Below are 16,143 nucleotides of genomic sequence, written 5' to 3'. Positions count from 1 at the left end.
TTCCACTGTCTGTATTCAGACATATGTCATTGAACACTTTGGTCAGAGCGGTTTCAGTGCTGTGGTTCTGTCTAAAACCTGACTGGAAGGCATCGTAGCAATTATTCTGTTTTAAGAAGTAACTGAGCTGTTGGGAAACTGCTTTTTCAATGATCTTACTTAAAAATGGGAGATTTGAGATCGGCCTGTAGTTTTTCATTTGTGTCTTGTCAAGATTGTCCTTTTTCAGTATAGGTTTGATTACAGCAGTTTTTAGTGATTCTGGAAACACACCTGATAATAAAGAAAAGTTGACGATCTGTAACAGGTCTGACTCTAAAGTCTTTGAGACCTTTTTGAAAAAACGTGTTGGCAGGACATCTAAACAGCAAGAGGAGGAGTTCAGTTGACCTAAGATGTCCTCCAGGTCATTGCTGTTAACCGGGTGAAACTGTTTGATGGTGTTTAAACAGTTTTTCGGTGGACACAGTACATATCCTGGATCTGCTGTTGATGTACCAACTGCTTGTCTAATCTTTTGGATTTTGTCTGTGAAGAATTTGGCAAAGTCATTGCAGGCCATGGTCAAATGAAGTTCAGCTGCCACTGACACAGGAGGGTTTGTTAGCCTGTCAACTGTAGAAAATAAGACCCGAGCATTATGGCTGTTTTTAGTGATGATGTCAGAGAAGTAGGACCTCCTTGCACTCCTCAGTTGTAAATTATAATTGTGAAGTTTCTCTTTATAGATGTCATAATGAACCTGGAGGTTTGTTTTTCTCCATCTGCGCTCAGCTTTCCTACACTCTCTTTTTTCATTAGAGTCATCAGAGGCTTGTTAATGCAAATCATCTTGCAGCACTGGGATGTAGCATTGTAGTACCTGGATGTTGTAAAGATTCTTTTCTCCTCCTTGATTCACCTCGTTTCCTTTTCTCACCTTTGATTGGCTTTGGAGTTTGCCCTTAATCGCATTCACCTGTCACATGTTACATAAGGACTGCACTTACTCTTTTTACTCCCACATAGGGCGGCAGCTGAGAGTTAGCAGCCCACATGTGTCCTTTACAGCAACAGATAGATGACTGTTCATTCACATTCTGACTGGATGAGCCCATGATGACCTCAAGATTCCTTTGAACCTCCTCGTTAACACTGGACACTGAGGAAATTTGACTCATCGTCTCGTTGGCAGCTTAAAAAAAAAAAAAAATTCCATCACAACTAGAAAATTCCAAAGATGATTTGTGATTTGAACGTCTTTATTAAAAACAAAACCACAACTGACTTTATGCTGTATAAAGCAAATCTTCTGGCTCCTGACTGAATTATGCGGAGGCGTGCCATCTCACACTGGTGTCTCGGTGAAAACAGACGTACATTTATTTCTCTCAGTTACACAGAAAAAAAAAAAAGCAGACGGTGGATACATGTTCAACCACTTTTTATTGCACGATTCAGCTGACGTGAGATCCTGCACAAAAGTGTTTCAGCACTGCATCAAGGGGAGGATGAAAAAAAAAAAACAAACAAAAAGGACAAAACTTGTATATTTACAATAAATGCATCACTATTACCACTTATACATTATGTACATATTAGTCTGGTTTACTATGACAGTAGTTACAGAATGAAACCCCTACACGCATTACACTTCAGCTCTACAGGGAATTACAGTGCTTTCAAAAGAAAAAAGGGACTGGTTGGACTACATTCACTCAACAGAACAATAAATCAAGGTTAGGATGAAGATAATTAACATAGGAAGTCAAAAATACTCGCTGAACATTTGGACACGTCCCAGTCACATGCCCTGGGGAAAAACTTTACAAAAAAAAAAGTGCAGTTATTAAAAAACAAAAAACAAGAGAACAGCCTCCTGATGGATGTATACAAGTAAAATCTGCTTCTGAGTCTTTAACAGATTAAAAAAAATAATAAAAAGTTGCTGAAACAAGCGACCTGTTTGGAAGAGAGAATTTAAACAGTCAGACAAATGTGAAGTTAAAGGCACAAGCAAATGTCTGCAGCCTCGTGACCGACTCAAAGAGAGCAGCAGCAGCGAGACCTAAAAATGTCAAATCCGCTCAGGAAGCATAATCAGCACTTTTCAGGCAAAAACTGGCAAAAGTGTGGAGGTGTCACATGATTACAGCAACCTGATTGTGCTCTTCCCTCGACAGGTGTGTGTGCTTTTCAGAAGCAGTGGTTTCAGAGCTCTATATTGTCAGACTTGGCTCAGCTCAGCACTTTAAATAAAAGAAAATCATTACATACATGAAGATACACCTGTGGGAACGCTGTTTTAACACCTTCAGGGGAAAAAAAAAATTAAAATTGGGTGGGGTGAGGGTGTTGGTGGCTTGGCTGATGCTTTCTGGTGCAGAAGGTAAATGCAGAGACTCCCCCCTGCACAAATATCAGGACTTGCTTTTAGGCATTCTAGTGAAATGCTGCACAATCGAACAGAAGCACTGAGCTCCCTCACTCAATGTTGATGTTCTTGTATCGGAACCCCTCAGCTTCAGGCCTCGTTTTGGGACTAGGGGGACATGGTGGCTGTGCCCATCCTTACACCGTCTGCAGGGTGAGGTTATGAAACTTGCATCAGCCAAACACGGGCCAAGCATTTTAGCAGTTTTATGCTCAGCCAAGCGTCTGACACGTAGCCCTCGGGGCTCATCGTTAAATGCGACAAAAGTACACGTCAAATATTAAGATGCATTACGTTAGCCAGTGTGCTGTCGTCTGCCAGCGCGTGAGTGTTAAATAATAACCGGACTGCAGTTCTGAGACAAAAACCTCCAGAGGATTTAAAAAAAGAAAGATTTTTTTTAAATCTCAGATTACGTCGATAAAAAGCCCGGCTTTCAGACAGTATTATTATATCTCAAGCCTAAAATCTGCGGAGATCAGATATCAGACACTACAGTGGATATTTTAAAAAAAGACAGAGAGAGAGAGCACCTTAAGGACTCTGAACTGACCCGAAAAGTCACCGTCATTCCTTCGAGAATGTGGCTCATCATCGAACAGAGTATTTAAGACCTGGAAATCCTCCAAGTAGTGTTTTTTTGTTGTTGTTTTTTTTTTCAAGTCACAGGGCAGTTTTCAGACTGCTCTCGTTTTTAATACCTTCTGTAATCCCTCGTTTACTGGACATGCTTCACACTGTTCAACATCTTTGTTTCACAAATAAACTCAAATAAAAAAAAGAAATCATAAAATTATTCAAAAAAAAAAAAAGAAGTTCAAACTGAGCTACAACAAAAACAACAGCACACGTCTACAGTTACAGGTCATCTATGGCTACAAAAACAAAAGAGGTCATCTGACGCCTATCCATAGTGTCTTGGTGTTCCATATTACATCTGGCATATATATATACTATATATAAAAATAAAAACAATCCATTTGGCAACCTGTGTGATGTCTTACACTACTCCAGTAATTATACTTTTGGTCTTCGATATACACATATAGATATAAGCTATAAAACTCTGCTGTTCAAGATAATCCGTGTTGAGTGAGAGGAGGCGGCCCGACTGAGGTTCAAGTTAGACGGTGACACTGGCACTTGGTTTCAGTCCTGGCTGGATCAGCGTTAATGCAGACGCCAGCTCATTTCTTCTGTTATATACACGAGGAAAAACGAACCAACAAGCTGACAGTAAGATGAGAGGCTGTTTGGTTTCTGGAGGAATGAGTGTCCGGACCTGTGCTTGCTCTGCTGATTTGTGCTTCACCACAGATGGTTCGCCTCAATGCAGACGAGACGGGGGGAGAGGAGAAAAAACAAACAAAACAAAAAAAGCCTGAAAATTTCAAAGGTAAAAAAACAAAAAGACTCTTGAGCGATGAGCCATTGCTGAGCATGTGAGAGATCAGCAGCTTTCCCTGATAACAACGATGTACAGTGCCTTGGTTCCTGTGAAAACACTATATGTGGATGGGGAAGAAGGGGGCCCGAGTCTGGTTTGGTGTTTTTGGCTCTGTGAAAGGTCACTTCAGGTGTCTGCGGATTTTCTCTTGGAGCCCTTTGTTTTGCCCTCTGCTCCCTCCGCCTTCTTGGAGCTTTTAGAGGAACGACTGACGGCGGCGGCCGTTTTCGTCTCCGAGTCGATATCCTGGGTGTGGCTGTCGCCTCCCTCCAGCTCTTCGTGCTCCATACAACACAGCTGTCCTGTGGGGGGCCAGGGACGCAGCGCCCCCTCCTGGTGAGCCTTGCAGAAAGAGTTGGGGCAGAGTTGGCAGAAGGCTTCAGAGTTTTTCCCACAGACGTCACAGTGATGCCAGGGGCAGTCCCAGCGGCCTGTGGAGAGCCACGACACTTTCACTAGAGCTCAGTCAGTTACATCTCATCAAAGAACAGCCTCATGGTGCCCATGTGGGGCCTTAACATTGCGAGAGGCATCAATTTTGATTAAAAAAAACCACATTATTGTAAAAACAGCTAAAAACAAATGAAAAAGAAGGATTAAAGAAATAGGCAGCCGAAGCCCATTTCTCCTTTTATGCTGGAAGCAGTGAAGCTCTCCATTTCCATCTCCACTGCAAACTTAGTGATTAGTCACCAGGTGCAGCAACTTTCCTGGGGGTAAACAGACTCCCTCCTCTCTGAAAGCCTGGTTTTGACTCATTTAGTTCAGACTCGTTTGATGTGAAGTTTGCTTGCTGCCATGTAATTTGTGAGTAATAATAACAGGGAGTTAACATAGCATAAACAGATGCATTCAGACTGTCTGTGGAGTCTTACCGAACGGTCTCTTGGTGAGGTTCAGGCAGGACAGGTGATAAGCTTTGGTGCAGGTCTTCTTGTCGCAGAGCACCAGCTGCCCTCCGTCTCCACAGCGGAAACACTCGTCCTCAGATTTTTTCTTTCCCTCCGATTTCCTCTTTTTATACTTTCTCTTCAACCTCTTTCCTTTTGGCTCAGCTGTTTGGCCATTTGAGTTCTACAGAGGAAATGCAGAGGTGAGCAAACTAATGGAACTTCACCAAAGCAGTTTAGTTCTCCTCAATCGATTTGTACTGAATTTGTTTGGATTTGGAAGCTCACCTTCGGTCGGTCACCAAGAAATCCGCTGCAGTTGGGCGCGCCGCAGCGGCACACGGTCTTCTCGTTGCCGAGACAATCAAGGTTGTAGTTAAAAGTCAACTCGGTGCCTGTGATAGAGAAAAAACAAAAACAGATTAAAGAATATACTATAAGAGCATATTTATTGCTTAAATTTAAGACTAAACTTGCAGTCAAATGTCTCTCACCTGCTGGGATGTCGCAGACGGCGAACAGGCCGACACGCGTGTCACCATTCACCGTCCACTTCTGTGTCTCACAGTTGGGCTGACAGCTGTGGTTCATGAAGCGAGAGTAGTTTCCTTTCGGGCCAGCGTCGATGATTCGGTCCTTACCGTCACAAACAGATGGCCACAGTCAGTCATTTGCAGCACCTGAACAGTTTATATCTGATGCACATCCACAACCCAGCTACACTTGCATTTCCCATTTAACAAATTTTGCAGTCGAATTGCATTTGTAGTATTTGTAGTATTGACTACTGTAATGTTACAGCTGTCTGTCATGCAACATTCCCAATGCAATACCAATCTGTTGATCTAGCTCCCCGTGGAAATGGCACCGCTACCGAGAAGTCGGCACCCTAACACTGTGAGGAGCGCAAACAGCCCACCCGCAGGGCGTGCTGGGCTTTCTCGATAAGCGGTCGGTACCAACCTTGTCGATGGTGAGCATGTAGAAGTCGGTTATGTTGTTTTCATGGGCGTATTTGATTCTCGCCCTGCACTCCTCCTCGTCGATCAGCTCTCCAATGTACTCGTTCACAAACTCACCCTGTTCGAGAAACGATCAGAAACCAATCAGACCAGAAACCAGAGATATCGTGTTACTTGTGTAATCTGGGCGGGTCTGCAGAGCTACGGCGTGAGTATTTTTGGGCAACGTCATGATGAATACAGGCCCTTAGCTTTCACGGGCAGCATCTTTAAGCAGTTTTAATGAAATGAACAAATAAGATACTTCAAGCAAGAACACGTCAATGCAAGAAAGCTTCTCACCTTCTTGATGTCGCGCAGGCAGATCAGGCCCCAACCTTTGCCGGGGGTCTTGATAATCTTGGTCTCTGGATACAGACGTTTGGTGAAGTCCTGGTTACAGCAGCGCTCCCCACTGGGACACACCTGAGGGTGGCACTCGTATTGCAGCATGCGGTTCAAGCACTCCGACTCAAACCCACACGGCCGCTCGCCAGATGGCTTGCAGTTACATTTGGGGATCTCAGAAATGTCTGCGGTGTACACCTGAACCTTGCCGACAGGTTTGTTGACCTAAAGGGGGGGGGGGATAACATTTTTTTTATAACAAAATAAAATGTGAAAGAACATGCTTCATACCCCATTATGGAAAGGAAAAGCAAAGTTCATCATTCACTCATTTTTAAGATGCAGCACACCTTACACGCACAGGTGCATTTAAGCTACATCAACTCATAAACAGCCATTCTTTTTGTTTTTAAATGGAGAAATTTTCTGCTTTTATTTTGAAAGATCTCTAACAACATGAAAATGTAAAACTGACACCAATCAGCAGTCTACAAACAAAATCAAACGCGGCAAGACGAACGTTTGAATTTTCCTTGTCCGCATAAAAACACACAAACTGTTTATGAAAATCCTAAAATTCCATTCATGTAACTCTGTACTTGTGGACCGGTGCTTAGACATAACAAAGACATTTCACACCTTGATAAATTTATATGGGGGAGGTTTACGGCTGTTCTCCTGCGCTTCCTTAGCCTCTCGCTTTATCTTTATCTCCTTAAATCGAGTTTCGGCCTCCAGCAGAGCTGAGGAAGACAAAACAGAACAGAGTATGAGCACATCGAGCTAAAAATACACATTGTGTTTGTTGTAATTATGACAGCATCTGTTACATTACAAAAATCCAGAAAATGGCTTTCATGTCCAGTTGAGCTTGTCTGTGTTTTTATAAAGCATTAAAACCTGAAGACGTTAATGTGGAAGCTGCAGCTTTTGGCAAAAACCACCTTTTAATTACTTCTGTTAACACAAAGCTTGAAAAGAGAAGCTTTTTATAATGATGAGTGGCTTGAAACCAAATCTGATTGGTATGATGGCCTTTAAGTTGTTTTTTTTTAAAAAACTGAGTAATTACTTAATTAGGGAAAACGTTTAAAGCATGCAGACAGTAGAGGAGATCTTCACCATTCTTGAAGACTTTGCCAATTCCATTCCTCTGATGTTTGCTTCCCCTGTCGCCTTCCATGTATGGAAATACTCTGCCCTGGTGAGTCCAGAAATAATCCTTGGAGCCAAAGAAGAAGACTGGGAACTCTCCGATCTCGTGTCGAAGATGCTGGATGTTGGTGGGAATGTTTCTTGGGTGGTGGATCTCTGCTGGCCACCATCTCAGGAGGACAAGAGAAAGATAGAAGCAACAAATGTATAACTTACCGATTTAGCTCAAAGATATGAAAGGTAAAAAGATACCCTTGCATCCAGTTCCCTTACCGGTATGTTCCCAGTTTGACCCAGATGATGTCCCTGTACTTGGGTTTCTTTCCGGCTCGGCAGTCGTTGCAGAACCAGCTCCCATCCGGCATAGCGATATTCAGGCAGTCAGGGTGAAAAGCTGCCGGGCAGGACTCACAGCACAACAGCTGTCCCCCTGCAACACAAGGACACCTTTAGATGGGCGACCAGTCCTTTAGATGCTTACTTACAAATTCAATTACATTTTATTTATGTACTGCCAGTTCACAGCAGTGGCCTCAAGGTGCAATAAATTGTAGGATGACAAGCCCAACCTTACTGCAGCATATTTAAAGGATGGTTTAGAGTCACCTGATCAAGAAGGAAAGTTTGAATCCATAAAGTTGAGAAGGTTTCTGTCCCCTGAATCCAAACTGGGAGCTGGTTCCACAGAAGAGGGAACCAAAGCTGAAGCCGGCGCCCCCCATTCTAGTTTTAAATTATTCAAGACCTTTTACGTGAGGTGAAGGAGCCAATGAAGAGCAGCCAGCTCTCGCTTTCTAGTCAGTACTCTCGCTGCAGCATTTTGAACTGAAGTCGTTTTTCACCATCGCTTTGAGAAAGCATGTTTCCAACTGCACAAATACTTTTCCCACATATCTGTTTAATGAGCATGGGGAAGGACACATCCTGACCAACAATTATTTCAATTATGCAGGCTTAAGTGATTAAGTATCTGGTTAGACAGTAATTCTAAGGATTTTTAAGGCTGGGTACAAATAACCTGTTTTATCTGAATTTAGAAGCAGGAAAGTAGAAATCATCCAGGTCTTTAACACTGTAAAAAAAGTCTCAAAGTATAATCTGTACTGTGCTGATTTATAAAAAACGCACATTAAAACCAATGTTTAGCTTGACTCTCAGCTAAAGAAAGCTCCTACGTACACACTTGTTAATATAGCCTAAACAAGGGCATATAGCTTCATTTCTGTTTGGGTTGTGAAACTGAGATATGTGAAAATAGCTAGTGAGACTTTTCTGCAGGATATAATATTGTAGCTAATAAAGACAAACTTTCTTTCTGTTTCAGTCCGCTCATCTCACACACTCCCACACAACAACACGTCAAAACTGGCTGAGGGAAAGGGAAGGGAAAAAACACTTGAGCTGCTGCAGTTCAACATTTTCTGATTTTCAGTAATAGCAGCCTGGGAGATTAATGGCGCCACATTTGACATTTGAAGTTTAAGAGAGGTTTAGTGAGCTATAAATATGTCATTCAGTACTGAAAAGTAGCTTTATATAAAACTGACTAGTACGATGTTTAATTTTAAGTGCATACAAGTCTCTTAAAACCAATCAGTCTGGAGCTTTTAGTAACAGCCGTGTGTGAAGAGGTGAGCAGCTGCTTCGAACCTTTGGAGCAGACGAAGCACCAGCTGACATTGACATGGCTGTGGTGGCTGTAGCCCTTCTTGGCGTTGAAGTGGTTGGTGCAGATGATGGCAGTGTTGGTGATCATCTCACTTCCTGCAGCCACACACTGATCGCCGATGTGGTACGCTACTGGGCATCGAAGGCATCGCATCAACCTGCCTGCAGCGCAGAGAGCGGGACCAGGTTACACAAACATACGGCGAAGTCAGTGAACTCGGTGACCCAAAGCGCCAGAAGGGCACAAACGAAACCCTGAATGGATACCTTTGTAAACACGGACAAGGGCTCTACTGATAACCGATGACCTCAAACAGAAGTGGCAGGTATTCACTTACTTGTTTATTCCTGTGAAAGGTTAGTCATAAACCATTTGGCATGAAACTGCAATTTTAAATAAAGTGATAACTGTTACATACTGGAGATAACTGGGCTTCTACAAATAAGCAAGGCAAAGTCTTACATTTAAGACTTTCTTAATGACACTGTTATAACACTTTAATTCAAATAAGACCAAACCTGCAACAGAAATCAATCAATTGTACTAATATCAACTTTCCAAGTAACACAGTAATACTAGTTAATTAACTGGTACGAGGTTCAGAATCAAGGAAACCAACATTTTATAACTGCCTTCCCGTACAAATTTTACAAAATACACCAAGCTCCGCCTCCGTGAGCTAAAATGTCCTGATGAGAGCATACCTTTGTTGGACTTGTGCTTTGTGCGGCAGCCGTAGTGGCAGCTCAGGCAGGTGTGTAGCGGGCACCGGAAGCCCTTGTTGTCAAACACCGTGAGGGTGTTGAGGCGGACACACGCTTCGTGGTAAAATTTGCCGCAGTGTGGGACGTGGCAGCGCCGGACCTCACCCTCCAACTTCTTACAAATGAAACACGAGTGAATTCCTAAAGAGAAGAAACAGAGAAGAAAGAATCGGCAACGGGAACAGAATTATTGTGTTACCATAAACGGTCTCCTTCTGCTCCACTATTAACGCCGCCTCTGTTCTGCTCACCTGTGCTACACTCCTGACACAACAGCTTGTCGTCAGGTTTGAGAGTCTGATCGAGACAGTGGAGGTGGAACATCCCGCAGCACTGACCCTCACAGGGCACCAGGTCCTCACCAGCCTGCTCACACATCTAGAGGAAAAACACACGCACACAGATTTAAACTACAGCTGAGTGAACTGAGTGAGCTTTAATACCGACTCGTTTCGAAACAAACAGCAGATGTACCTGACAGACAAACTCTTTTTTGCGTTCACCCTTCTTTGTCCCGTCTAAGCTGTCACTCGGAGATTCAGGGCGTCCTTCACTCCCAGAACCCTGCAGCAAACAACGTGTGATGAACTCTGAATAAGACAATGCCAGTTAGCTACAGTTGTACCATTCACACTGAAGCCTCTAAATTTGCTTCTCATCTGACTAACGAGCTAAACTAATTGCCAACATGGCTGACCTCTCTATAAAGACAAAAAGAAACGTCAATCATGAAAACAACTTGAATTGCTGGAGAAACCTTTTCACATTAGTACCACCAGCTGTTACATCCCCTCACCTCGGGATCAGGACACGGGGAGGAACGCCTCTTCTTTGCCTTGGAGGGTGTGGCCTGATTCATTCCATCCCGTTTCCTTTTTCTCTTGCGCTTTGGTTTCTCTGCCTCTTGGTCATCTGTGTACCATCAAATGATCTGGACTTTAACTTTAAGACTCAAAGCAGCTAAGACGCCACAAATCCACAAAGATGTGAATTTAAAAGAGCAGTCAAACAAATATAGAGTACCGGTAATATAATTTTTTTTTTTTTACCAGTCAGGGGACTTTTTGACTTCTTCAGATGTTTCCTGGGTTCTTTTGCATCCTTTACGTCGGTTTTCTTTGTCCACCTTCTCCGCTTTTTCACCGGTCCTTCTGAAGTTGAAGCCTGAAAAAGGCAAACGTTTGCTCAGTATGTTGTTTATCACAAATCGCTTGATGTCCATGTTAGATACAAAACATGTTGCGTTTTCAGCATTCAAACATGCCAAGAGAATAATTCAGTTTCTCCAGGGAAAAGTTTCTTCTGAACAAAGAGTTAAAAAATTCTTAGACTTGGGACTGACAAAGAAACCCACCTGTTTTTGAGCATCTTTGCTTGGTTTGGATCTCTTGTTAGACTGCTGATCCTCTTCTGCCACAGCATCTGTTAACAGCCTTTTCTTCTTCTTTCGCTCCTTTTTCACTAAAAAGAAAATGAATGTCAGCTTGGTTGGCTTCCTTCCAATGACTCGTTTTACATTTTATTAATTTAAAATGAATTTAGGAATAATACAGAAGCTGCCTTGACCTTTGCTACATGCACGACTGTTGTGGTCATTTTAGCGCTAGCATACTTTCAGTCCCTGTAACATCAGTGGCTCCTGCTAAAAACTTTGCAGCGTTTTTAAGCTTCAGCCTCCTGATGATAAACGGGTTGCCATAAACCAGCCACTCTGCTTTTCTATTAGTCACAAGAAGCAGTTTAAAGCATGACACTCCACAGCTTTGGTAATTATACGCCAGCTAAGGTCAAATTCGGCCAAAACTCAATTAGTGGTCAGTTAATCTGCTGCGAGGTCTTCAACTTTCAACCAACCTGGAACTGAAACTGGAAGTGAGGCCACTTCTGAAACATCATTTGTTGAAGAGACCTCCTTTGTTTTCCCCTTCTTCACGGGCTCAGAAGTGTTGTCCGCTGCAGACGTTTTCTTTCTCCTCGCTGTCTTGGTGGGAGAGTGACCCTGTTTGGATATTCTCTTTTTCTTCTGAGGTACAACTGGTTTACCTTGTTTACCTGATACAGATTTTGAGGAATTCTGCAGAAAACAAATGTTGTTTAATGCATGATTACAGTATTACACATCTTAAGAACATGCGCTTAAAACAGCATTTCTAAGAACTTACAGTTAAAATACTGACTAATCACAGATCAGCACAGCTCTCTGTTTTAGGTTTCAACAATCTGATGATTCAGGTTTATCATTTCTTTTACACCAGCATAAAAATCGAGCTTTTGTATTCTTTGTGGAACAAATTGTGACAGAGTGGCAGTACCCACCGGTTGGAGGGGGAGATCTGGGCTAAGCCTATTCTCTGCTTTCTGGTTCAGCTTGTTGCTTTGTTCCGGCTTTAACTTCTCCAAGATGTGGAGGTTCAGATGAGGCCCGTCGTCATCATACAGAAATCCAAAGTTGGCCATGCGAGCATCCAGGGACATGTCGAGTGCCTCCTTGGCCTGAATGATGCCCATGTTCCACTGAGCCTGGAGTTTACGCGGCACAGAGGGAGTTGTCTGTGGGACAAGTAGAGGAATGAGCCAAGTTACAGGTGACACATTACAGCAGTGATATTCAACCTTACAACTCTGAGGAGAAAAAAAAAAAAAAGCCTCTTCCCACAAACTTATGAGATGCAGACATAATTTCTTTGTTAGCATTTTGTTTGTGAGTAAAAGAGCTCTAAGTGGAATTAAGACTGGTTTTGTAATGAAGTGATAAAAGATTTTATAAACCCCAAACCTGAATAAAGTGAAACTAACAAAACAGTTTGAGGAAATTCAGGGTTTCAAAATTGCGTCAAAGTAACATGTTTCTCATAACGGCACACCACATTTGCTACACAGCCAACACACAGAGACGGCACATAGAGGGGAAAAGACCAAAAGACGGCGGCAGCAGCAGACATACCTTTTTATGGTTGATACGCGAGGCCGGCTGTTTGTTGCTCCGACTAAGCTCTTGGTATTGATCCTCACCAGTGAAGGACACCATGTTCTTCTCAAAGATGTAGCCTCTCTCTGGGGCATCTCCAAAATACTGCACGTGGTAAAGGAGACCTGACCTCCCATTGGCTGTTGAAAAACAATAAATGGACAAATCAATAAAACCATAAATCAATTTTCCAGGACATGTTAAAATCGTGCAGGTGGCCGTGAGTTTCTCACTTTTCTGTTTCTGTTTAAAGTGATGGTTCAGTTCTGGGTCTGTGGTCACCATGCAGGGCCACCAGGGGTATCCTGACACCTTTGTCCAAACCAGATCCCCAACGGAGAAGCGGCTCAGCAAAGGAGCCTGTTCCTTTACTTCCTCTTTCAACTCTGACCTGTTCTCAGGCTGCACAAGAGAAAGAAAGACAGTTACTCAATAAATACAAACTTTTGTAAGAAATGATCATTTTCCCAACACATCGTTAATAGCTGAAAATGTTCTACTTTTAATGTAATACAGTCTGTTAAATTAACTGTACCATCTCTCAGCATATTGCAGTATACTACACTGCACAAAGGGGTTAAGTAGCACTTAAAAAGGTAAGAATAAAAGTAAAACCTCATCTGTCTCTTCAGTTCCCTCCACAATGTTTGTGTGGCCAGGAGGCTCCACTTGGATGTCAGAGGGATTTAAGTTTGTTTGAGGATTTGGTTTGACAGTTCGCCCCCTCCTTTTCTTTATATCCTGCCTCTCATCGGTTCCAGATATAGTACCTTCAGCGGCTGTGGCCAAACTGGTCCCATTGGCACAACATGGCTCAAATAACGGCTGCGTGACTACTTGGGGTATCGTTACTGTTAGTTCAGCTTCAGTGTGAGGAGTACAGTTGTGCTGATGGGTGCCATTTGTGGCAGGCGCTTCGGCACCCCTGAACATAGGTGGCTCAGGGGTACAAAGCTCGGGCAGTGAGTCTTGGTCACCGTTGAGCATGCGGGAGGTGAGGTCTTTGAGCCTGTCGTGACTGTGGTTGTTATGGCCAGCCATCTTCTGAAGAACGCTGTCTTGTAGTGTGGCAGCCAGATGTGCAGCAGCTTTGTCCATTAGCATAGCAGGGTCACTACTCATATCCCCTCGACCTTTCCGTACACTGAGGGACTCCGGTGGTTGCTTCATGCTGATCGGATTGGCTGGTTCGGGCATTGAAGGCAGGGAGCTACCTTTGCTATCCATCACTTCTAACCCCCTCCAGGGTCACTGAGCTACAAGGGAACAAGTGACGCATAAAAACGTTTTATTCTACAGGTTGAATCAGAAAACAATATTATCCAGTATTTGTGTGTGGGTATGCTTCTGATTCTTTCAATTTGCTAAACTGCATTCTGAGACATGACTCCAATAAGCATAACGTTACACATTTTACAAAATGGCACTCACTTGCTCCAGCGAGCTTGAATAGAAAGCTGGGAGGGGACACAGAATACTGCACCTGTCACGGAATGTTCTAGCCTTGTAGTTTCGGATGCTTTTACAAGAAAGTAGAGCGACTCGATTGACCAGAAGCCTGAAGCAGCAATAACTGTGTTTAATGAAACAATATCTATACATTTATCTATTCATCCTCCACCCAATAACAACTAATGAGAGTGAGGTCAGGTCAAGCCTATCCTTGATTATAGCCATGCATGCGAACGAAACCCACTTGGCGGCATGAAAACCCTCTTACCGCGATAATTTTAAGTTGGCTTTCTCCTGGAAAATGACTCGCTAGCTGCTAGCTGCTAGCTGCAGACTGTGGCAAAGTAGTATGGAGAATCAGCCTGCAGGCTCCACCGCATGCAGCGAATGTCCAATGAGCGGACGGCTGGCTGTGCCGCGTAACGACCGCATTACCGGCTAGAAAAGCCGCGGAAATGGAAGCAGCTGACATACAGAGCAATGCAACTGGGAGTGCGAATAATTGCTGGAATTTAATCCATACCACCCTTTGTACAAAGCTAAACCATATTGTCTATTGCCCTACACTGTGACAGTAATGTTCGTTGCAGTGTAACTGCAGGACGACTGAAGCTGTCTTAACGTTAACGCAAGCGGTTTTAACGAGCGCTCCGTCTGTACGTTAAACATTAGCGTTACGTTAAAGTGTTCCGCCGGCGAGCGTAGGCTACCTATTTTGCCAAGCGGACTTCTCTATAATGTCATGCAAGAAAAAGGCCCTGGCTATTTCCTGAAGCGGAAGCCACGATGAGGGAATCTCATGGATCACATCCATGGACAGGCGGTCAAGCATTTTCATACAGCGTACAACCGCATCTCTGTCATCACTACAGTCAGCCATTACACCGGATTCCAGCAAATAGACAAAGCCGCCATCAAGACGCTTAAGACATCAGCTTACTTGCTATCCGATTAAACCAAATAGGCAAATACCTACGTGGCGGCATAGTTGCACATTGGCGGTAAATCGTTTAAAATGTTCTGCTTTTGTTTCACTTCTAAATTTATTTTGCAGGCGCCATGACAGCTTGTTTCAAAAAGCTAACAGTGCTAGCCAAAGCTAGCCCCAGTGAACCATTGAAGCCAAGTCAAACTGCACATTTAACGTTAGCATAGATGGCTAACTAGCAAGTCATCTCTTGCTAAAATGGATGGTCGACCCGGATAACTGCACTAGCAAAAACGCAACCAGCTTGATTTTCCCGGATTGACAATAACATGAAAGACAGCATCTTTCTAGTTACCTGCTGAATCTCCTCTCGGTGGTTAAAGGGAAAGAATACCCGTATTCATCATGTAAAGCGAAGGATTTCATTCAAGTCGAATCAAAAGCTTGCGGGAAACTCAAACTCTCAGGCCAACCAGCGCGAAAAATACTAACTTCCGATTGGTCGGCTGCAGAGCGAGGATCCAACCGGTCCTTTCAAAAAAACAACCGTAGGAAGTAGCTGACCCCGGAGTCTCCCGTCTGTTTTTTTTAATGACATTTCACATTTCCCCGTCCCTTTTTATCTTTACAGCATATATTCAGGATAAGTCTTTGTTTGCTTTATGAACAGTGGTGTAGTGTTCAACATTATACCTAGTGTTTGATACTTAAATACAAATTTCAAAGATTTCCCTCGAAAATGTGTCAAATATGGACAATAACAGTGACAGAGTGGCTGAAGTGCTCAAGCTAATATGAGATGACTATACAGGCAAAACCTAGAATAGCAGGTATGAGGTGGCTATGATGGCTGTGAAATAACTGCACATTGTCTCGCTGGACTCTAATCATAGGGGTGGCTTAAAATCGTCAAACGCTTCACGCTAATCGAGAAAAAGTTTATTCTAAATATCAAAATTAGTTTGGTTCCTAAAAAAGAGAAAGAATCAAAATCACAGACTTGCAAGAAAAGTTGTGTGATTCCTTTGTAAGAAGGGTTGTTACAGCCACATCACTGTGATTCTGCTTAATGGGAAACTCTCCGCTCACATTCAATTTTTGTCCAAAT

At 43.2% G+C, this 16,143-nt stretch overlaps 1 protein-coding gene across 3 annotated transcripts; it reads right to left on the bottom strand.

Annotated features, from left to right (window-relative positions):
* Positions 1–1,406: 1,406 nt before the first annotated feature.
* On the bottom strand, positions 1,407–15,592 carry nsd2 (nuclear receptor binding SET domain protein 2). Of its 3 annotated transcripts, none has more exons than XM_082516822.1 (22): positions 15,391–15,592; positions 13,271–13,911; positions 12,889–13,057; positions 12,632–12,795; positions 12,004–12,237; positions 11,542–11,761; positions 11,042–11,148; positions 10,737–10,851; positions 10,484–10,599; positions 10,162–10,251; positions 9,939–10,065; positions 9,628–9,828; positions 8,905–9,084; positions 7,528–7,684; positions 7,222–7,424; positions 6,739–6,842; positions 6,055–6,324; positions 5,714–5,830; positions 5,245–5,386; positions 5,039–5,145; positions 4,736–4,934; positions 1,407–4,291 (listed from the first exon to the last, which is right to left on the bottom strand). In XM_082516822.1, exons 2-22 carry the CDS (start codon positions 13,880–13,882, stop codon positions 3,987–3,989), a joined length of 3,939 nt encoding a protein of 1,312 aa, XP_082372948.1. In that variant the 5' UTR covers positions 13,883–13,911; positions 15,391–15,592; the 3' UTR covers positions 1,407–3,986. The 3 variants fall into 3 exon arrangements, with proteins under 3 accessions (XP_082372948.1, XP_082372950.1, XP_082372949.1); XM_082516824.1 differs by lacking the exon at positions 15,391–15,592 and adding an exon at positions 14,376–14,821; XM_082516823.1 differs by lacking the exon at positions 15,391–15,592 and adding an exon at positions 14,087–14,363.
* Positions 15,593–16,143: the final 551 nt, after the last annotated feature.

Source organism: Aulonocara stuartgranti (assembly GCF_965226115.1).
Source record: "Aulonocara stuartgranti genome assembly, chromosome: 19".
Lineage (NCBI taxonomy): Eukaryota > Metazoa > Chordata > Actinopteri > Cichliformes > Cichlidae > Aulonocara > Aulonocara stuartgranti.
This window is presented reverse-complemented; position numbering and strand designations above follow the sequence as displayed.

Excerpts from the sequence above, each read along its gene's own strand:
- nsd2 (XM_082516822.1), bottom strand. The coding sequence starts at position 13,882 with ATGGATAGCAAAGGTAGCTCCCTGCCTTCAATGCCCGAACCAGCCAAT. Across the intron at positions 12,796-12,888 it reads CTTTAAACAGAAACAGAAAA|CCAATGGGAGGTCAGGTCTC; the intron begins GTGAGAAACTCA and ends GTTTTTCAACAG. Across the intron at positions 7,425-7,527 it reads GTCAAACTGGGAACATACCG|ATGGTGGCCAGCAGAGATCC; the intron begins GTAAGGGAACTG and ends TGTCCTCCTGAG.